At 39.1% G+C, this 23,449-nt stretch overlaps 2 protein-coding genes across 3 annotated transcripts in view; one reads left to right on the top strand and one right to left on the bottom strand.

Annotated features, from left to right (window-relative positions):
- Positions 1-28: 28 nt before the first annotated feature.
- LOC115501075 (cytochrome c oxidase assembly protein COX11, mitochondrial) lies at positions 29-8,089 on the top strand. Its single transcript, XM_030295947.2, has 4 exons — positions 29-427; positions 3,721-3,876; positions 6,577-6,702; positions 7,088-8,089. The coding sequence occupies exons 1-4, from the start codon at positions 65-67 to the stop codon at positions 7,268-7,270; spliced, it is 828 nt and encodes a 275-aa protein (XP_030151807.1). The 5' UTR covers positions 29-64; the 3' UTR covers positions 7,271-8,089.
- The window catches only part of TOM1L1 (target of myb1 like 1 membrane trafficking protein), a 47,242-nt gene continuing 31,608 nt past the window's right edge, over positions 7,816-23,449 (bottom strand). For both annotated transcript variants that reach the window (XM_030295944.2, XM_030295945.1), the window contains 7 exons: positions 23,241-23,358; positions 22,249-22,345; positions 13,807-13,858; positions 12,040-12,145; positions 11,506-11,587; positions 9,264-9,328; positions 7,816-8,776 (listed from right to left, as the gene is read on the bottom strand). In XM_030295944.2, the coding sequence (XP_030151804.1) occupies positions 9,265-9,328; positions 11,506-11,587; positions 12,040-12,145; positions 13,807-13,858; positions 22,249-22,345; positions 23,241-23,358 (519 nt within the window). In that variant the 3' untranslated portion in view covers positions 7,816-8,776; position 9,264. The remainder of the gene's footprint in view (positions 8,777-9,263; positions 9,329-11,505; positions 11,588-12,039; positions 12,146-13,806; positions 13,859-22,248; positions 22,346-23,240; positions 23,359-23,449) is intronic.

Raw genomic sequence — 23,449 nt, forward strand, 5'->3', positions numbered from 1 at the left:
GACTGAGCTGGCCTCGCGAGATCTGGTCGTTCGTGCGTGACGTCTGGAGCTCTCTCCGGGGGCTATGGGAGGGCTCTGGCGTCCCGTATTAAGGACCGCTGCTGTCTGTGGCTGGCGTTGGAGTCACCCTGGGTCCCCGACCTGGGTTGTGGAGAGGGTACAGCCGTATCTCAGGGTGGGAAGAAATGGGACAGGAAGTGATGAGACAGGGCTGAGGTGGATTGGGACATGGAGGCGTCCGAACCCGGCCCGGGACCTGGCCCTGCAGCCGCCGCGGCGGCCGAAGAGCACGAACCCTTTCACGCGCGCGCAGGAGGAGGATTGGCGGCGTCGGAACAAGACGGTCCTCACGTACGTGGCCGCAGCCGCAGTGGGCATGCTGGGGGCGTCCTACGCCGCCGTGCCCCTTTATCGGCTGTATTGCCAGGTAGGCGCCGGCGCTGCACCCTGGGCTGTGCCATCAGGAGGGGCGGAGGTGCAGGACAGCTCCCTGGACAGCGATCGCTCCTCCGTGTCGTGTTGGAGGGATGTCTGAGGTTGCTCCACCAGAGAGGAAACAGGCTTTGAAAAGTGACTTGCCCAAGCTTACCAAAAAAAGTTAGTGGCAAAGTTACGGATAGAACCCACGCCCCTATAGTGATCGTGCTTATACCGACCACACTGCAGAGTGAAATTTCCTATCTCTGAGCTACATCACCTAAAAGGTCCGCAGCCTATATACTCTGCCGTCCAGCAACCTGCCTTACCCTCTTGCTACTCACACAGATGTTCGCGTTTAAAATGTAAATTACATTAGTACAGTCATTCTGTGAACCGTGTATGGTTTACGTGCGAAGGTTAACCCAGAAATGGGAGTATGCTTGTAACTTGGGCTTAAACTGGGAGTAGCGTTTAATTCATACAAAGAGGCATGAGGCTTCCCTCCACTGTTAATATATGACTGTAATGTGCTTACCCAGGGCTCTCTTTTAGATCAGAAACCCTAATGCAGTTGTTCTTCAAGTGTGTTCCCCCGGACGACCAGCGTCCCATCACCTGGGAACTTGGGTGCGCATTCTTGGATCAAACTGCAGAGCTACTGAATCAGACTCTGGGGGAGGGGCCCAGCTATCTGTGTTTTAATAAGTCCCCTAGCTGATTTTGATGCAGACTAATATTTGAGGACCATGTGCGAAGCCACACTTTTATTTATTTCGTATATATTCATATATATTCGTATATATTCTCCTTAAGTAGTTTGCTGCTTTGGCTGGTCATTGGGGCTCCTAGTGGAGCTACTTTAATGAACATGTTAGATTGATCCTAGCCAACTTTCGACCCTCCTCTGACTTGATCCTTCAGCAGCCTTTGACCCAGTAGATCACTCCCTCCTCAACACACTTTCCCTTGTTTTAAAAAAAAAAAAAAAAAATGAACATGTTAGGGCTCCCTTACCTAGAAATACTGATTAGGAGGTCTGGGTGTGGTCCAGGAATTTCTGTTTAAAAAACATAACACAGGTTAGAGCTACACATTATTCATTAAATGATAGTGATTCTTCAACTTTGTTGTGAGTGGGAATCATCTGAAGAGCTTTTAAAAAATCCTCACACTCAGGTCACATCCTGAACCACTTAAATCAGAATGTCTCAGAGTGGGAGTCAGGTATTAGTAATGTTTTAAAGATTCCTCGGGTGATCCCAATGTGTACTATTTTGGGAATCATTGGCTAACTGCTTTTTCCTGCCAGGATTGTTAATGCCGGTCTTACTTTCCCTGTCCTTTTGGAGATTAACTTGACCTTATTTTTTATAACTAAAGCAAGTCAAAAGGACTTTTCAGTCTCCTAATATTGGCATTTATGTGGGTATGCAGTAGTTTGATTCAGGAGGATGAGTGTAGAATGTGAATTAGTTTTCATCAGACGGCAGCCTGGACCTAGCATGAATCCCAGAACTAGCAGTTGGTTAAATCATAAGCAGAACTGAATCCAAAATATCAAGTATAAATCTCTGAAAATCATGGGGGTGGAAGGGGTCAGTTTTATTCTTCAGGGAATATTTAGCAGTGTGTGAATACATTTTTGGTTGTCACAACCTGGGAGGTGAACAGGAAGGGTGCCACTGGTATCTAGTGGGTAGAGTCTAGGGATGCTGATTGGTAAACATTCAGCATTGCACAGCACAGACACTCGCTCCTCCCCAAACCAAAGAATTATCCAAACCAAAATGCCCTTAGTTCCAAAGTTGTGAAACTCTGCTTTAAACTGAAGTGAATGACAGTATTTTTGCATGTGTGTGCAAATGCAGAGCAGGATAGGCAAAACAATTGTAATTTATAATCCTAAACTTCAGTCAAGTTTGATGTTAAGTTTCCAGAAGAGTATCTCTTTCGCTTTTGGAATCACAGAACTTTAGAGCCAAAAATAAAGAATTATATAAACAATTTAATACAGAGACCTCATTTTATGAGTATGGATAGTCCCCCAAAAGTAAAATGTATTTAATTCTTGGAGCTAGTTAATGGCAGAACTAGACTAGAGCCCAGGAAATATTTTCATTGCCCTTCTCTATTCTTATTTCTCTAATTATCAAGCTTGCAAATTTGAAGGATCTGTATTCAGAGACTTCCTGTCACAATACATTAAGGAATCTTTATTCAACTGATTCAGATTCTTCAGGAGTTACATCTTAAAACTTAAGCATTATAGCCCTCTCGGGCAGAAGAATTTACTTACTAAAAAAAAGATAAAAGGCTTGCCCTCTAATACATCTTGTAGGTTCATAATGTACTTCAGTAATGTTGCATGGCAGCTGAGTACAGTTAGGTGACTTGTGTAATAAGTGGAAGATAGTAATACTGTATTTTGCTGGGAGTCTTCCCCTAGCCTCAAATTTGATATTTTTTTCCTAGTATAGTAACAGATTAATTATCCGAAGACCAGAATTCTGGCAACCTCACGCATCAGAAGAATGATGACCCTGGAAGTAAGGATTTTTATTTTTAAACATCTGTGATGATAAGGAGATAATGGCAATGAAGATAGGCAAGAAGAGTCAGGCACAAATATTCCTGATGTCTTAAGGTTCGTTGATTCAGTGGCGAAAGGGATCAGGTTCTCTGATTAACTGATGATGTTTATAAAAGCTGTACTGTACAAAGAAGTACAGGAAAAAATTACAGAAACATTTATTAACATGGCAGAACACTTGTGATGCTTGAAAAAAGCAGAATACAAAAGTGAAGCTACAAACTAATCTATGCCATAAAAGTGATGATATGGAAAGGGATCAGAGGGGGCTGTGGGTAATTTAATTATTTAAATAGTTTCATTGAAATGATAGGGTCATGGGTAATTTTTACTTCTAATGACTAATAGTTTATATAAAACACTGGCAATAAAAGGAAATAGGTTTAATGAAAAGTTAAGCTAAAATTCTGAGCTATATTACCATTGGTGAGTCAGCTTTCTCCCATATGACTCATTTTTTTTTTTTTTTTACTGTGTCCAATACCCAAGTGATTACCGAAAAAAAATATGACTCTAACAAATACAGGCCCTTGACACCCCAGAGGTGGTCAAACCATTGATACATTCATAGGAAATGGGCAGTGACAGTATGAACTGGGATCCTACTAGATTATTAAATTGTTTTTAAGATTTTGCTTTTATCCCATAATCACCTGTAAGTATTGTTTAACATGTTCTACTTTAATATACTTAATATCTTTAATACCTAGACTACTGGTCTTGGAGGGTCAGCAGTAGCAGGTCATGTGTCGGACCAGATTGAAAACATGGTGCCTGTGAAGGATCGAATTATCAAAGTCACCTTTAATGCAGATGTGCATGCAAGCCTCCAGTGGAATTTTAGACCTCAGCAAACAGAAATCTATGTAAGTTATTAAAGTAGTTATGAAAAGATTACTTTTTTCATTGTAAAAATTATTTTATTGTATCACTGAAACTTTCACAATTTAGAGAACACTCATGTAAACATAATCTCAAAAAACTGATACAACATTACTGTAATTCTTTTATTCTCACAGACTACTTTTTGACAGGGCCCTATCTCAATGTAACAGAATATACTTTAAGTTAAATGATACTGCAGTAAATGTCAGTTTGGAACAATGGAGAAGGTCCTCGGTTTTTATCAGAGTCGTATTAAGAATTCACTAAGAAATTTGTGGACAGTAATCCTGAGAGTAGGAGCAGCGGTGCTGCTGTGTGTAGCATAGCCTCAGGTATAGATAAGGGGAAAAAATGGAAAATCATTGGTTACAATGAAAAGTAGTTTACTCATTTTTAAAAAATACTTATTTATTGTGAGGAGAGTGCACACGGGAGAGGGGCAGAGAGGGATGGAGAGGGAGAATCCCAAGCAGGCTGTGCGCTGAGAGTGCAGAGCCCTAGTGGGGCTGGATCCCAGGTGCGCCGAGAAGGGATACTTTTGATATAAATTAGTAAACTACTGCAGCCTCTGGGTGGCTCAGTTGGTGAAGTATCTGACTTTTGATTTCAGCTCATCGCCCCATGGTTTATGGGATCAAGCCCTGCCTTAGAATCCGTCCTGAGTGTGGAGCCCGCTTAAGATTCTCTCCCCCTCCCCCTCTCCCCCTTCCCTCTCTCAGCCTCTCCCTACCCCTCTTCCTGCCTCACAAGCATTCTGCCTCTCAAAAAAAAAAAAAAAGATCCCCATCTCAGGGCTCTTGGCTGGCTCAGTGGGAAGAACATGTGACTCTTGATCTCGGGGTTATGAGTTCAAGCCCCATGTTGGATGTAGAGATTACTTAAAAATAAATTTTAAAAATGTGTGTGTTTGTGTGTATCCTTCTTAAAAAAAAATGAGAACCTTTGAAGTAACCATAATAAATAGTCATGTTCTACTTCAGAAAAGCTCTACTTTAAAAGTTTCCTAAAATCTTGACTAACTGGAATCCTGGAGGATTTAATTGAAATTATCTCATGAGCTGAGGAATAGCCAGAAAAGCTTAATTGTGACTCTTATTGGGAAACCCTTATAAATATTGGTGTTCCCGCATGTTAGTAAACATGACTGAATTCTTCAATGATTAAGGGTTTTATAGGTTATGATTTTGAATGTTCTAATTATATACTAGTGTGCAAGATATTAGTGTCTGAAATGGTACAAAGGACAGAGAATCCTTTGGAAATTGATTTTTTTAAAGCCTTGCAATTTTTTCCAAATTTTTTTTTCTTTTTCATGTTATTTTTGATAGAGAGAGAGCACAAGTGGGGGAGGGGCAGAGAGAGAGGGAGACACAGAACCCAAAGCAGGCTCCAGGCTCTGAGCTGTCAGCATCTGCAGAGCCCAATGCAGGGATCAAACTCACAAACCGCGAGATCATGGCCTAAGCCGAAGTCAGACGCTTAACCGACTGAGCCACCCAGGCACCCCCCAAATATTTTTGAGAGAGAGGGAGTGCATGTGAGCAGAAAGTGAGGGACAGAAAGGAAGAAGGCCAGAGTTTCCGAAGTGGGCTGTGCGCTGACAGCAGAGAGCCCAATGCAAGGTTCAGACTCATGAAATGCGAGATCATGACCTGAGGCAAAGTCTGATGCTTAATCAACTGAGCCACCCAGGGCCCCTACAGCCTTGCAATTTTAAAAAAAACCTGTTCTCTCAAAAAGTGTGTTAGTGCTTTTTGGTTAAATAAAAGTTCTATTCAGTCAGTTTTACTCTGGTTAGAAGTTCAATTTACTCTGGTTGTAAGCTGAGTTTAATGTTAACCTCTTAAAAAGAATCTATATTGGTCATATAATGATGTTCAGGTATAAGTGTTAAGTCAGGCTTGGGCTATGATAGGCTTGGCTTTCCTTGGACATTTTATTTTTTTTGTATTTATTTTTTAATGTTTATTTTATTTTTGAGACAGAGAGAGACAGAGCATGAATGGGGGAGGGTCAGAGAGAGAGGGAGGCACAGACTCGGAAGCAGGCTCCAGGCTCTGTCAGCACAGAGCCCAACGTGGGGCTCGAACTCACAGACCGTGAGATCGTGACCTGAGCCGAAGTCGGACGCTTAGCCGACTGAGCCACCCAGGCGCCCCTTGGACATTTTAAATAATTTGCAGATCATTGCTTGAAGACTTCAGATATATAAGAGGACGGTACACAATTAATGATTAATAGAGCACTGGTTCTTCATGGACATAGGCAAATAAAATTTAAAAACCAGATGTTGGGGTGCCTGGGTGGCTCAGTCAGTTGAGCGTCTGACTTTGGCTCAGGTCATGGTCTCACAGGTTGTGAATTCCAGCCCCATGTCAGGCTCTGTGCTGACAGATCAGAGCCTGGAGCCTCCTTCGGATTCTGTGTCTCCCTCTCTCTCTGTCCCTCCCCCACTTGTGCTCTCTCTCTCTCAAAAATAAGTAAAATGTAAAAAAAAAAAAAAAATTAAAAAAAACCCATGTTCATGGGTAGTATCCACAATTTATTTTGCTGACCGTCGACATTAGTTTATTAGATAAAGTATTGTGGTCTGACGAATAGGAAAAATATGACTAATTTAATAGGGAAAGGAGGAGCTGTGAGATTTAAAGTATTGATAATGTATATTTTTCTTAAAACAGGTAGTGCCAGGAGAGACTGCACTGGCGTTTTATAAAGCTAAGAATCCTACAGACAAACCAGTAATTGGAATTTCTACATACAATGTTGTACCATTTGAAGCTGGACAGTATTTCAATAAAATACAGGTATAGCTATATGCAAACTTTTATGTATTTTCATCATATTCCATAAACTGGTTAGTACTAAACTTACTGCAGTGTTTTGTAGAAACTAATCATTTCTTCTAAACATTGAACTTTTTTCCCATTGCTTATAATAACTATGGTTCGTTGTTGAGATGATGAACCAAATGGGAATCTGCTTTTAACTTTAAAACAATTTTTGGTCTTAATTTTAAAGCAAAAGTCAATGAGATGAAAAGATAATGTCATTCTGTCACAGAACTTAGTTTATATTTAATTGTATTTTTTATTATAATATTAATTGTAGTATGCTCACTACAGCCAAGAAATGAACCATTATTATTTGTATTCTAACAGAAACTAAACAAATACCCTTTATAATTTCTAGTGCTTCTGTTTTGAAGAACAAAGGCTTAATCCACAAGAGGAAGTAGATATGCCAGTGTTTTTCTACATCGATCCTGAATTTGCTGAAGATCCAAGAATGGTGAATGTTGATCTCATCACTCTTTCTTATACTTTTTTTGAAGCAAAGGAGGGACAGAAGTTGCCGCTTCCAGGCTATAATTGAAGTCAGCATCTAAGTCCTGCTTCAGATTTGTGATTTTTGAAAAATCATGTATTTAGTCTTCTCAGGGGAGAAATACTTTACAGTAATGTAAAGCTATTTTAAATATTATATAATGCTGTGTTTATTTTTTCAACTGATTTACCCTGCTTAAAATTGAATGAACAGTTTCAGCTGTCAGTCATAAGGAATCCACAGGCCCATTTAGAATGTAGGACTATTCAAAACCAGAGAGTTTGATAGGTAATATTAAAAGAAACGCTTTGTTTTTTAAATAAGTAGGCACGGACTTCATGGTTCAGTTTATTAGCCCTTCATACTTGTAGCACTGAGTACTTTTATTATTCCCACAGTTGTTTTAGGCTTCAGGCCATAACTTCTGCCTATTTTTGTTATTTCTAAAATAGTTGGTTACTACTTTCTTTTATTGTGAACCATCCTATTTTAAAAGCTCACAATGGAAGAGGAATCACTGAGTCCTAACAGCCTGCCCAGAGATTACATTCTGATTTCAGATTTGACTCTCTTTTTCCTTTAGGATCTAGGCCTATTTTATATTCTGAGTACTGACTAATTATTTTGAAATTTCAGCATCATGAAAATGAAAGAAAATGCATAAATACATTTACTAGGATTCTAGTATTTCCTGTGATAGTTCAAGTCCCTGAATGTTAAAATGTAAGTGTGGGGTTGTGAATAAGTGTGAACTTACTGACATCAGAAGTTCTATGAACAGACGTGTAAAAAAGATGTATTAAATTGTTTTAATGGTAATTTTTTTATCATTGTAATTTATGACATAAATGTACAATATATTCTGAATGTTTTCAGTAGCGTTTGTTTCAAATAGAAATATTAATTGCAGTAAAAAGGGGAGAAAAAGATCATTTAGTATTATAAAGAACCATATTTAAAGGCAACTTGATACAGAGTCCAGTGACCTCTTCACAGTACCTGAAATATAAACTACAATCATCAAGGCTTTTACAAGTCCTAATTCTAAACAAGTATTCTTTATTAAAAAAAAAAAAGTAAAAATTGACTTTTACATTCAACTTTAAATGAAGGCACTCAATAGTTTACATAATTATTTGGTAATAAAATAATCTTCATCTACTCTTATCACAGCAGTGCGAGGATTTCTTTTCTAAATGTAGGAAGGCCTGTGAAGCCTAAGATGTTATAATTAAACCCGCTGGCCTAGGTACAATGAATTTTTCTTCTGAAGTTTCAAGTGAATATACGTTATAACCAAGTTGTTTCAAAATAAAGCTTAAGCTGTGGTCAGGAAATACAAATGTTACTCTGGAACTGTTACTCTTCTGTTACTGCAAAGGAGAACTGTTCCACCATGGTTCTGATGTGCTGGTAGGTCTGGTCTTCTGGGCCTCCAAGCTGCACAGGAGAGGTGACACCTCTAAATGCAGTTAGTGAGCTGTAAGAAGAAGACAGCCGGCCTTCAGCCTTTCCTTCTCTTTCTCCATTCCTGGATAACGAGAGACTCACAACCTAATGCAGAAACATGGGAATGTATTACTTCCATGGAGGAGGGTGTGAGGGGAATAAACAAGGTTAATGGGCTAATGGTGGCCATGGATTCATTAGTAAATAAAATGGTATGATTAACACAGCATATAGGAGGAATCCAGGCCTCCCTGGATGAGCAATGAGTGGGTTCTACCACTCCTTAACTGTACATAAAAGATACATGTCTATTTCAGTGCTAAGAAGTTTCTGTTGATCATTATTTTTGTTAGCGTTAACATTTCTATACCATAAACCAACTTCTACATTCTAAAGATTATTTTTAGCTAATAAGATTACAAAGATATTTCATTCAAATTTGAGTGACTGAGATGAGCTTTTGTGCTAAGATTTACACTCAAAGTGTCAGACTCAGATGGCCTTTACAAAATGTGAATACTAAACACACAAAGTGGCAGTTACACAGGAATTCTGTAGAGTGGGCAATAGAAGTTGTGTCATTGAAGTCTACCTCAACAGTCACTGTGACTTTGGGCTCCTTTCTGGTGATGAACATCAATTTCTTCATAAACAGCTCTGAAACAAACAAGCCATCATGGCAAAAAGGTTATATATCAGTTTCAAAGTAGTACTTTGGCTTTAACTGCCAACACCTTAACTAAAAATCTGGTGCTGTTTTAGGTACTCAGTGTGTATCAGTGAATAAAAACAGATCTCTGCCCTGAAGCTTACATAATAGCTTTCTTAGAGCCTAATGCTGTAATTCCCTTGCATCTTATAAATATGTATTTCATATAACCAATTCATTTTACTTGTGACTTAATGAAAAATGTGGCTCAAACTTGAACAGTTTCCTTTCTGCCTATAAAAAAAAAATTGTATATTTTTTCCAGGTTTTAAAACATTTAAAAATATTAGTATTTCCACCTATGTTATCATAGTCCAAACACCTGGGCCACTTTTTTTAATGTTTATTTATTTTTGAGAGAGTGAGAGAGACAGAGCATGACTGGGGAAGGGGCAGAGAGAGAGGGAGACGGAATCCAAAGCAGGCTTCAGGCTCTGAGCTGTCAGCACAGAGCCTGACACACAGGGGTTGAACCTGCAAACCAAAGGATCATGACCTGAGCCCGAAGTCAAACGCTTAACCGACTGAGCCACCCAATCTCACATTTAATATCTGTTGCACTGTCATATCTACTGACAACAATTTCCTAATTAACTAGAATATATTAAACTTAACTTCCTGTTTGGATGCAATTTCTAATTCTTTAAGCTACTAATACATTCAGTGATACTTTATCAAGCAGAATGACCTAGGGAAATTTTGCAACCCTACATTAGGAAAAAAATTCTTAATGAACTCCTAAGTCTGTTAAAATTCATAAATTATACTAAAATGGATCACTACATTTGTGGTTTAAAACCAGGGGTCAGGTTCTGTGCAGACAAGCGCAGAGCCTGGAGCCTGCTTCAGATTCTGTGTGTGTGTGTGTGTGTGTGTGTGTGTGTGTGTGCGCGCACGCGCGCCTCCACTGCTAGCGCTCTCTCTCAAAACTAAAAACAAAAATTTTTAAAAATAAAGCCAGGGGTCAAAACCTCAAATGTTTACACATGCCAGACAGATCAAATAAATGGGCATAGAGGGCCATTTGGGGCCTGGTGAACTACACAGCATACCTTGTCTTGAGGAGGCAGCTACTATTCAGCCCCAACCTATTGCTAGCATTTAAAAATACTGGCGTTACCATAGCATCAAAAGAATCCAAAGTCCAGAATTGTGTTTTTTGTTTTTTTTCTTTTTAACAATATCCCAGTTTTTAACTTTTGGCAATTAATTTTTAAATGCATGGTTTTAATTCCACATGGGTCAAACAAAACACAGCTGTAAACAAGATATTGCCTAAAGGCTGCCTGTTTCTGAACAACAGTTTCCATAAACTTGCTTTAATAATTTTGGGGGTAAACTGTCAGTCAAAGTATATTAAAGCTCTAACGAGCCTACCATCACATAAATATTTATATATACTCCACCAATATGAAATCATGAAATAATGGTACTCCAAGGATTTCAACTTAAAAAGACTACACTAATCCATTTTAAGCACATTGTTGACATATAGTGAAGACTAAAAACAAGTTCTTATTTGTGATTAGTCAAAGAACAGTTCAAATAATCCATCAATGAGGTGTTACTTATGTCACCAATCAGTGAATATAGTGTCCTTTTCAAACTAGAGAGAACCTTTCTCCCAAGGCATCTGCAAAGAATCCACTAATGTACTTGATGGTTCCAGTTATTTCTTAATGTGCAGCCCCAGCATTTTTATTTTTTAGTCACAAGGCTGAGCACAGTAAGACCATTAAGAGCAACAGTCTCCAAGGGCACCTGGGGGGCTCAGTCAGTCAAGCGTCTGACTTCGGCTCAGGTCATGATCTCATGGCTCATGAGTTCAGACCCTGCATTGGGCTCTGTGCTGACAGCTCAGAGCCTGGAGCCTGCTTTGGATTCTGTGTCTCCTTCTCTCTCTGCCCTCCCCTGCTCACACTCCTTCTCTCTCTCAAAATTAATTAATTAATTAATTAATTAAAAAAAAAGAGTAACAGTCCCCATAAAATCTCATAAGTCATTTTTAATAAGATCATTATTTTCCGCCAAGACCTAAACAAAGTTAAATATATAACCAAGCCCCGTTTAGCTCTGTTACTGAAGGGAACCAAGATAAAAAATAATCATTTTGTAAATGACTTACTCTGTAGTGACAACAGGAGCCAAGGGATCAAACTCCATTACCTCATAGTAATTGGGTGGCTGGAGATCATTCTCTGCCATTGCTTCAGGCAAAACAAAACAAAACAAAAAGCCCACCAGTAAACACACATTATGCTTTTCAAGAACACATACACAATTAATAATCTCTTTATGACTGCGACTTCAAACATGAGACCCTATGAAACACTGACAGCCAGAAACAAATACAACTGGTGTTCTAATGCTACTCCCAAGTACAACAAATCTATAGAGAACAAAAGGATTTGCAAACTTCCACTAAAGACTCCTTTCCCTCAGCATTTCAAATACAACATTCAGCACAACAGAAGCATTTTTTATAATCGAATGTAGGTCATAATGATATGAGCCATGAATTTACTTCATGGAGCTTAAAGAAGCACATTGAAGTCCTAGCGTTTCCTCTCTCTCTATTTTCAATCAGCAGTAAATATCCGGCAGACTCCTATACTCTTACAAGATCTCTTATTCAATGCAAATAACAGGTCTCAAGTACCTGGATGACTGATGGGCAAGGATGGCAGTCTCTGACTTGATGGTGTTGCTGGAACGTTCTGCACATTAACTGGCTGTAGTAGTACTGAGTTTGAATATTCTGGAAACTGAAGAAAACACAGTACATGTTCAAATAAACATTCTACATTAAGTTTTTCTTTTATTATTTAGATTACCAGGCTTCTAAGTGGCACTATTCCAACTACCATATCCTCCCAACTGGACAAGAATTAGAAATTATGAACTATTACTTTTTTAGGTTAATAACCATTTATAACACATTACTTTTCTCTCTAGTTTCATGCCCACTGCACCTCATTTCCCATATAAAATGTAAAATTAACATTTTGCTTTAAAAAAAAAGAATTGTATGGCTCAGTCTAGGGTCTGTTGTTTCACACTAAAAAATCTCAGCCTCAAACAGGAAAATAAATCTTTACCCTACAGAAAGGCATAAGATAACAGCACCAAATCAGTACTGATAAAGATTAATCTCGTAATCTTCCTCATTCATTTCATGAATAAAACTTGGGCACCTACTGAGGTGCCCACTCTGAGGGGGCCCAAGGTCACATCCTCTGAAGCAGAGAAGGCTAGTGCCATTGGAGCAGAGTGAGCCAAGGAAGAGAGGTGAAGTTGAAGAGGTAATGGAAGGTGTGAGATCAGCATTTCAGGTTTTTACAGAGCGAAATGGAGGAAGGAAATCCTAGGTGGGTTTAGAGCAGTTAATATGACTACTTTTTTTTTTTTTTTTAAGGATAGTTCTGGTTTGTTTTGAAAAGAGATTGCACAGTGGGGGTGAGGGTGGAGAGGGAGGTGAAGGCTAAAGCAAGGTAACCTTAGGAGGCCACTGCAATATCCCTCTGATGGCTTGGACTGCCATCAGAAGTGGAGGCCATGAGAAGCAGCTAGATAATGGATATACTGTTCGTAGAGAAACGGTAAAAAGGCAGAGGGCAAGCACTGGTCTCCAAGGTTTTGACTTGAGCAACTGCAATAGTGGAGGGTTCCTTTACTGAGGTGGGGAAGAGTACAGGAGGTGCAGGTGGAGAGCCAGGACTAGGAAGAAAGCAAGAAGAGTTTCCTCAGAAAGTTGAGTTCTGGGTTTAAGGGAGATCATGGGCTGCAGATACCAATTACAAGTTGTCAGAATCTGAATGGTATTTTAAGATGAGACCAGAAGACCATGGAAGAATGAAAGCAGAAGTCTGAAACTTAAGCCCTGGGATCTCCAAGACTCAAAGGCCAGTAGAAGAGTGGGGACCAGTAAAGGAGACATAGTGGAAAGGAGGCAAGAGAAGAAAAAAATGAGTGGTGTCTGAAAGCCACATGTGCGAAACAGGAGGAAGTGACTGACTGTCACCTGCTGCTGATAAAGCAGGTAAGACGAGGACTGAAAATTGCAGTACTTGATTTGGTAATGTAGAGATCAAGGGAGACCTTGACAAGAGGTGTGCCAGCAGAGTGGTAGGAATGAGACAGCCTGTCTGAAGTCTATCAGAGAGGATGGAAGGAAAGGAGGAGAGAGCTAATATAAACAAACACTAAAGGAATTTTGATCCTTAACCATTTTTCTAACAGAAGATTCAACTTGTCCATCTTGAAAGATTAAAAAGAAGACAAAGAGAAGTCCTAACAAGGGCTGTCAACACGTTATAGGACATAACCAAAACGCTGAACAGAACATGAGATTTAATGACCAGGAATTCCTTCTTAGCCATGACAACCTGCTGACTAGGTGTGCTGCCCGGGAAGTTTCATTACTTACACTCTCATATGTATGGTTTGCGGTGATGTTTTGGCCGGTCCTTTGGGCAAACCTAGGAGAGTATGATAAGACAGTATGATTACTCTACAGCGAGAACACAAATGCAAAAAGTAAGATGACTTCCTACAAACAAAACCTAAAATGTACTTTCGGACTGCAATGGAATATTAATCTTATGTAACAATTGCCATCTGGTTTTCATGCTCACCAGCTTTTGATGTCCAAATACCAAGGAGTAAAGACAAAGAAGGTGTCCCTTGGCAGTGGCAGCCCTGAGACCCTGAAGTATACATGGTATACTAGTGAGAACAAGTCTTTAACCTTTCCATCAGAGTAGCTACCATCCATCATTTCCTGAAGGATGAGACGCAATACAGAATAGAGGTTAGGAAGGAAGGTGGGGAGGGTCCTGGTTCTAATCTATACCAAATACACTTTGCCCTATCTCTCCTACCAAAGGCAACTCTAAAACCAGAACAGAATACATGGGGCAAATATTTGAGGACTGAAAAGTCAATAGTTACAGGATGACTGGGAAGGACTGGAATTTGAGTATCCACAGATCATTAGGACCTTTCTTCCCCCACCTCTGGTGTTCCAGAACCTGAATGCAATGAAGCCTAAAACCCCAGAGTGGGCAGTAAGGACAGACAGCTCTAGGAGAAGCCCTTCTGTTTTCACTCAAGGAGCAGAAAAGAGAAGTCCTAATGCTCAGAGATAGTGTGGAAATTCCTTACTCTCTTTTTTCCTTTCCTTTCTGTTCTCTCCCTCTCTAAAGCTGAGGCAATCCCAAAATGGCTGGAGTGACAGCAGAAGCCAACAGGGACCTGTAGAGGCTTAAAAATTTGAGAGGACCCTTCCTTCCAACAGGTGTAACTGTGATGCCAGAGGGCAGGGCAAACTCTGTTTTGTTGTTTTCATTCTTTCTGTCCCACCATTTGGTTTTAGACACAAGCATAATCAAGGAAATAAACGACATATAGTAGGTTAACTGAAGCTTTCTGACTGGAGAACCAAAAGGACAAATCCTAGAAAAGCAGAGTGCTAGAGAAATCACAAAGAGGAAGGAATGTGGAGAATCAACCTTAAAGTTGTTTATGAAATCCTGGGCTCACTTCCTGATCTGTGTCTCTGTGGATCTGATCCCAGTCAGGATGCAAAAGATGTTGAGAAATGAATATACACCCATCCAGGCCTCAGGGTGGCCCACATGAAGCAGATCTGAAAAGCACTGCAAAGTCTTTGAAAACCTAACTATGTTAGGACGACAGCACAAAAAAAGGCAGGTTGAAACTGCAGCATGCATCTAGTGAGATTGTTTGTCTTCTAAAATCAAAATAGCACCATCTTCAACAGGATTCAAATAAGAGCAAGTGTCTTGGGGCGCCTTGGGGCGCTCAACTCAATCATTCAGTTGAGCATGCAACTTCAACTCAGGTCATGATCTCACAGTTTGTCAGTTCAAGCCCCACGTCGGGCTCTGTGCTGACAGCTCAGAGCCTGGAGCCTGCTTCAGATTCTGTGTCTCCCTCTCTCTGCCCCTCCCATACTCATGTTCTGCCTCTCTGTCTGTCTGTCTCAAAAATAAACACTAAAATCCTATGATTTGAAATAAATAAATAAATAAATAAATAAATAGCGAGCAAGTGTCTCATAACATTAAAAACGCCCAAGATACAATCCAAAATTACTAGGCATGTGAAGAACTGGGAAAATTTCAACAGGCAAAAAATAAAAAAGGCCATCGACAAACGCTAATATCAAGAGGATAGAGACGTTAAAACTACCTCAGATTTTAAAGCAGCCATTATACAAATGCTTCAATAAGCAACTGTGAACACTCATGAAAAAAACTGGAAAAATAGAAAGTCATTTCAAAGAAAAATAAGACCTAAAGAAGAGTCAAATAGTAATTTTAGAATCGGAAAATACAGTAACTGAAATTTTAAAAAAATTTACAGAATGAGCTCCATAGTAAAATGGGGATGAGAGAAGAAATAAGTAGCAAACTTGAACATAAATCAATGGAAATGATCCCATCTTAAAAATACAAACAAAAAGCAACAACAACAACAAAACAGAGAAAAAAGTGAAAAAACTAATGAACAGAACTCTGGAGATTTACAAGACAATATCAGATATACATTTGTGTCATCAAAAGTCCCAGAAGGACAATAGAAAGTGTACTGTTGAAATATCTGAAGAACTGTAAGGCTGAAAGCTTCACAAATTTGGTGAAAGACAGAAACCCACAGATTCAAGAAATGCAGTGTAGTGGACTGAATGATGCCCTCCACCCTCAAAAGGTATGTCCTTGTCCTAATTCCTGGAACCTGTCAATGTTACTTTATTTGAAAAAAAGGGTCTTTTTAAAAAATTAAGTTTTTATTTATTTTTGAGAGAGAGAGAGAGAGAGAGAGAGAGAGAGAGAGAGAGTGAGTGAGTTGTGGAGGGGCAGAGAGGGAGAGAGAATCCCAAGTAGGCTCTGCACTTTCAGCACGGAGCTTGATGTGGGGCTCAAACCCATGAACTGTGAGATCATGACCTGAGCCGAAACCAAGAGTTGGATGCTTGGGGTGCCTGGGTGGCACAGTCGGTTGGGCATCCAACTTCAGCTCAGGTCATGATCTCAGGGCTGGTGAGTTCCAGCCCCATGTCAGGCTCTGTGCTGACAGCTCAGAGCCTGGAGCCTACTTTGGATTCTGTGTCTCTCTCTCTCTGAGCCCCTCCCCCACTCACACTGTGTCTCTCTCTCTCTCTCTCTCTCTCTCTCTCTCAAAAATAAAGATTAAAAAAAAATTAAAAAAAAAAAAAGAGTTGGATGCTTAATGGAATGAGCCATGCAGGTAGCCCGAAAAAAAAGGTCTTTTCAGATGTAATTAAGTTAAGGATCTTGAGATGGTGATATCATCTTATATTACTCGAATGTACCTTAAATTCAAAGACAAGTGACCTTAAAGAGAAAAGCAGAGGCAGAGTTGAAATACACAGAGAAGGCAACATGAAGGTGGAAGCAGAAAGTGGAGTGATGTGAGCCAAGCCAAGGAATCAGAAAAAAAGGCCGACAATCATCAGAATCTGGAAGAGGCAAAGAATTGCTTCTCCCATTAGAGCCCTGCAGGGAGTGTGGTCCTGCTGAATTTCAGATTTCTAGCCTCCAGAACTAGGAGAAAATAAATTCCTGTGGTTTTAAACCACCCAGTTTGTGATTTTTTTGATGGCAGCCACAAGAACTAATATTCTCAGCAAATCCCAAACAGAATAAACCAAAAGAAATCCATGCCCAGACATATCATAATCAAACTGTTCAAAATCAGGGGAAAAAAAATTATTGAAAGCATAGCATAGAGATAACAACACATTACCTACAGGAGAACAATGATGTGAATGGATACAGACTTCTCATCAGAAACCATTTTAGGCCAGAAGAGGTGGTGGGAGTAATGTTTAAAAACTGAAAGAAAAAACCATCAACTCAGATTTCTACATCCATTGAAACATCCCTCAGAACAAAGATGAAATAAAGACATTCTCACATGAAGTAAGACGAGATTTTCACTGCCCATAGACCTGCCCTAAAAGAATCACTAAAGAAAGCTTTTCAGAGAGAAGGGAAATTATATAAGAAAATAAAAGATCAACATAAATGGCGAATATTGGGTAAAAAAAAAAGACTATTCTTCTCGAATTCCTTAAAATATATTTGAGAGTTGTACACAAAAATTACAACTGCTTGTTGGTATTTTTTCAATGTAGAATATATACAATAACTATAATATAAAGGAAGGTTCTCTAAATTTTCTACGTTTCACTTCAAGTGGTAAAATACTGGTTCTAAGCAGACTAAAATATTATGTACATTGCAGTCTCTAGAACAACCAGTCCCCTCCCTCCTAATATAAACTACACAAAGTTACAGTCAAACTCACAGTAGGTAAGATGGAATACTGAAAACAGTCAAATAATCCAAAAGGTGAAAGAAAGAGAAAACAGAAAAAAAAAAAACCCAAAAAAACAGCAACAAAGGGGAAAAACAGAAAAGAAATAATATAATGCTATACCTAAACCCAAACATAATTACATTAAATATAAGTAGTCTACACATACCAATTAAAGACAGAAATTATGAGAATACATTAAATGCATGACCCAACTATATGCTATCTATAAGAAACTCACTTCAAATATTTTGATATACTTAAAAGTGAAAAGATGGAAAAGAATATACCACGCCAACACTAATCAAAAGAAAGCTAATGTGGCTGTATTAGTATCAAAGTAGACATCAGGACAAGGAAACTCACAAGGGACAAAAAGGAACTGTGCATAATTCTTTAAGGGTCAATTCACCAAAATGACACAACAATCCTGAATATACATGCACTTAATAACCAAGGTTCAGAATACATGAAGCAAACACCAATTTTACAGAACTTTTTCTAGGAATATTATATACTGTATGATTCTATTTAGACACCATTCTTGAAAAGGCAAACTATAGTGATGGAGAACAGATTGGTGGTTGCTGGGGGGTGAGTGTGGGAGGGAAGCATTATAAATAAATACCCCAAGGGAGTTTCGGGGGTCATGGAACTATTCTGTACCCTGTGATGGTGATTACATGAATCTGTACATATGTTAACATTCATAGAACTGCACACAAAAGAAAAACAAAGAGGTCAACTTTACCTTATGGAAATTTTAAAAAATTAATTAAAGCACAGAAAGAAAGAAAGCAAGCACTGAAATCAGATCCACTTGAATTTGAATCCTGTTTCTGCACTAGTTGGGCAATGCCTTTGGGCAGGTTAATCTTCCTTAGCCTTCACTTTTGAAGAAATGAGAATGATGGAGTGCCCACCTTCCAGCACTAGTAAGTAATTAGTAAACATTTCTTATTCTTGTTAGCGTGTTCCCTGATAGTAAGTGGACTATGAATATGACCTATTACTTTATCCCATAATCACTGTTTCTCCAGATTCCTTTCTGTCATGAATAATTCCATTACTCATTCGTTCTGTGATAGTGAATAAACACAGAGGGGTGGAAAATTCTTAAGACCCTAAGACATTTTTGATGGCTGGTTTTGCCTTTCATATGTGATCTAGAATAGGCTTTAACCTAGACATATGCTTTAGGTAACTTTAGTGCTTCAATTCCTGACACTGTTAAAAACCTGGTCTAATTATAGTTTCACTCATGTATAAGCTCTTTTAAAAATCAGAAAATGGATACAAAAGTCTTTGTAGGGGTGCCTGGGTGGCGCAGTCGGTTAAGCGTCCGACTTCAGCCAGGTCACGATCTCGCGGTCCGGGAGTTCGAGCCCCGCGTCAGGCTCTGGGCTGATGGCTCAGAGCCTGGAGCCTGTTTCCCTCTGTGTCTCCCTCTCTCTCTGCCCCTCCCCCGTTCATGCTCTGTCTCTCTCTGTCCCAAAAATAAATAAACGTTGAAAAAAAAAATTAAAAAAAAAAAGTCTTTGTATAGAAAACAAAATACTGATATTACACATTATCTTTTACTCCAGTGAATTCCCAGAACTACAATTATTTTGATATCTGGATACTGGGTGGACTACTGTTATAGGGTTTCTAATGTATAATCAGCAAAGTGCTGCTTTATGATTCTCCTAGGATGCTTTTTTTTAATATTTACTTCTGAGAGCAGGGGGTGGGGGAAAGGGCAGAGAGAGGGGGACTGAGGATCCAAAGCAGGCTCTGTGCTGAGACCAGCGAGTCTGACACGAGGCTTGAACTCATGAACCATGAAATCATGACCTGAGCCATAGTCAGATGCTCAACTGACTGAGCCACACAGGCGCCCCAGCTGGGATGCTTTTTAAAACTAAAGAGTCTTTCTACTGAGTTAGAATTTCTGGGGACCAGCAATTTTACTTTTTAATAATCCCCCAAGTGATTTTTATGCACACTACAGCATGAGATCCATGATATTGCAGATTAAAATAAGCAGCTATGGGGCACCTGAGAGTTGGTTAAGCGTCCGACTTCAGCTCAGGTCATAATCTTGTGGTTTGTGAGTCTGAGCCCCATGTTGTGCTCTGTGTTAACAGCTCACAGCCTGGAACCTGCTTTGGATTCTGTATTTCTCTTTCTGCCCCTCCCCTGCTCGTGTGTGCTCTCTTAAAAATAAACAAACATAAAAAATAAAATAAAATAAGCAGCTATGGGGCACCTGGGTGGCTCAGTCAGTTGAGTGTCTGACTCTTGATTTCAGCTCAGGTCATGATCTCACAGTCATGGGATGAAGCCCTGTATTGGGCACTGCGCTGGGTGTGGAGCCTGCTTGGGATTCATTCTCTTTCTCTCTCTCTCTCTCTCTCTCTCTCTCTCTCTCTCTCTCTCTCTCTCCCCCCCCCGCCCCTCCCCTATTCATGTTCTCTGTCTCAAAAAATAAATAAAATAAAATAAGCAGCTATTAGCTAGTATTTTATCTTTTTATAAGCTTTATACAGATATTTGTGTAATAGGATTTCATCTATATTTCACTCCTTCTCATTACTCAACATGATTTGCAGATAAAGGAAAACAGAATCAGTTACTTTAGATCACATTATTTACTAAGCAACTTCCTGGAAATCTGCCTACAGCATTGAAACATTATTTGCATCACACTTAATCAAGACCAGAGGTACTGACCCAACTAATGGTTAATGACATAGCCACTGGCACTATCATTTCCCAACTCAGGAAGCTTTCCTTGGTCCTCTTCTTCTCTCTCCAACTACCCCCCCTCCTTTTTTTTCCTCTTTCTTCTCAGTTTGATTCTCCTTTCTCATTCCTCTCCCTCCAGCCCCCTGCCCCCCCACTCCTTTTTTAATATATAAAAGTAATGCAGTGATTGGTCACACTGGATAAAAACACTAGGCAACTCTAAAAATATATCTAAATCCACTGATATAAAAACATATGTACTTTTATCAAGATATGTCAAGATATCAAGCAAGGTTCAGTAGAGTTTTACAGTGTGCTGCATTTAATAAAAGAGAAAAAAAATCATATTCATTATTTACCTAAAGTCACTTTGGAAGGACAAATAAAGTGGCTATATGGTAGCAGCAGAATGTGACATAAGGAGAAGGGGGACAGAAAGGATGGAGGTGGGGTGAGATCAAGTAATGTCCTTGTATATCTTTTCATATCACTTGTTCAGGTATCACTTTGATACCTGAACCATGGAAATGCATTGCCTATTACCTAAAATATATACATTTAAAAGGAAAAAACAACAGCTTCTGATGTAAAGAAAATCTAACTTCTATTTATTTTTTGCTGTATCTACTCTATCTTGCCTCTTCTTAACCTTAAGGGAAACTTGCCTTTTTTAGTTTCTTCTGAATCCTTGTATTTCTTTATGCAAAGAGGCAAATGTTTACATTATTTCTTACTTTCTTACACAAATGCAAGATAGTACACACATTACTTTGCAGTTTTTCACTTTATAATACACTGGTGATTGTCCCCCTACAGACAGCCTACTTTTGTCCTTCAGCTGCCTGGTAATACATTATTTAGATATTTAACTAGGCCACAATGATGCATACTTGAGTTGTTTCCAATTATTAGCTGTGCCCAAATGTTGTAAGGAATAATTTTGTAAACAACTGATTTTGCATAAGCGAGTATGAATTCCTAGAAATGAGATATGGTGGGTTCAAATGTGAATGTACTTATAATTTTAATAGATACTGCCAGTTTCCCTCATAAGAACTGCATTAATTTTGTGATAGAATCTGTCTTCCTATAGCCAATAAAGCAGGTTAACAAACATTTAGACTTTTAGCCATCTGAGAGGTTTAAAAAAAGCCATTGTAGTTTTATATTTCTGTAACTGTACATAAGGTTGGGCATCACTATGTTTATGAGTCATTTGTATATCTTTTTAGTGAACTATCAGTTCATCAGACCTGCTACTGCATAGCTATATGAACTTGGGCAGTTTATATGCCTTAAGTCTCAGCCTTTTCTCTTGTAAAATGTGCATAATGGTAACAGCACAGCTCCAAAAATTTTTGCAAAGATTAAATGAATAAACAAACACAGTTTAGCAAAGTGCCCGGCAAGTGGCAAGTGCTCTGTAACTTGTGTGGCCATTGTTTGGTTTTACTCTCTTGTCATTCAATTTCCCTGTTACCACTGAAAAATAACAATTTATGGAAGGTTTTATGTATCGACGGCTTAATTAGGAGGTACTATAGCATCTTACACAATCTTTGTAAGAATCCTAGAAAGTACTCTCAGAAGAAAAAGGAAGGCTCACACTGGTGAAGTTTCTCATTCAAGGTCACCAAGCTGGTAGAAAGCAGAACTTAGATTCTAACTCAGGACTGTCCAATTCCTAAGTCTCTACTTTTTCTCTTATGCTTTCTTGAATATGAGGAATTAGAATGAGTTGGTATTAGCTCCAGATTCTTACTGACATACTTACAGGGGTGTTTCTGTATCTTCCCAGGCTAGCAAATCCACCTGTGGATGAAGACTGGGTTTCAAGTTGTTCGTTACAACAGGACTCGGAGACCTGAAATCTAGAATATAAAATGGACTTGGCTTTAAAAGATTTTGTCATTCAGTTGTTCTGTTGAATTTTCCACAATAAAATTAAAAGCAAAAAGAGAGACTCAGATATTTCTGCCACCATAAAATCATATGATTTCCTCAAACAGAAACTAAAGAACATTATTAATGGTAACTGGAAAGAAATTCCACCACACACACAAAAAAAGGATATTGTAAAGGTAACAAATGTTAATATATTGGGTTTTCTAAAATCCCAAACTGATCTAGAATGGAAGAGATTTTGTGTGTCTTACTCCATCAAACACAAAAGTAAGAAGCTAGGGCATATATGGAACTCTACCCTCTCCTCCCCCAAGCTCTTAACTTCCTATAATCCTAAGTGAGACACCCTAAGGTAGGAAAGTCTCCAAGGCTGGGTAGCTAAAAGGTGGCAGACCACAGAGATTTCAACTTGGACTTCTACCGCAAAAGCCCATGTTTTCCCCTCTCCATTTCACCAGCATTTAGATCAGTCAACTTAATTCCTGACTTTCTCTATCTGCATCAAATATTCCCTTACCTAATGCTGTGACATAGCACAGAAACTCAAGGTAATATAGTATGTGGTTCAGAGTAGTTTTAAGTTTGGCCATGGAGTTGAACTACCTCTATAAAAGCAGGCAGGTGAATTGGATGAGATTCTAAACCAGGGGGATGAGTTTCAGGGACCTACTCCCCCAGATACATCCCATGGCTGTACTGGATTTGACCCAACCATATGTCAATAAATAATTGCATCTCCTGATATAGTTCTCTGACATTCAAATTGACTTCAGTCTTTCTCAGGTTGCATTTAATCAAGAAACCAAGGAGCACAGTTTCACATCAAGCTCTTCTGCTGAAAAGGCCTATGTGCTTATTTACTTAAGTCTGAAAGCTGAGCATTCACGGTGTTGAGTTCTCCCAGAGTGGCCCTCGGCATTGGAGGGCTGAGCCTTGGGTCGAAGAGATCACAGGATGGGGCAGAAGGTTCACTGGTAGTCTGAAAACAAAGCAACCAAAAACAAAATTCAGAAAAAAATGTGTCAGGTAATTTATCATGGCTTTCTCCCCAGAGACTTTTTTTGTTTTTT

This window comes from Lynx canadensis, chromosome E1, assembly GCF_007474595.2.
Source record: "Lynx canadensis isolate LIC74 chromosome E1, mLynCan4.pri.v2, whole genome shotgun sequence".
Lineage (NCBI taxonomy): Eukaryota > Metazoa > Chordata > Mammalia > Carnivora > Felidae > Lynx > Lynx canadensis.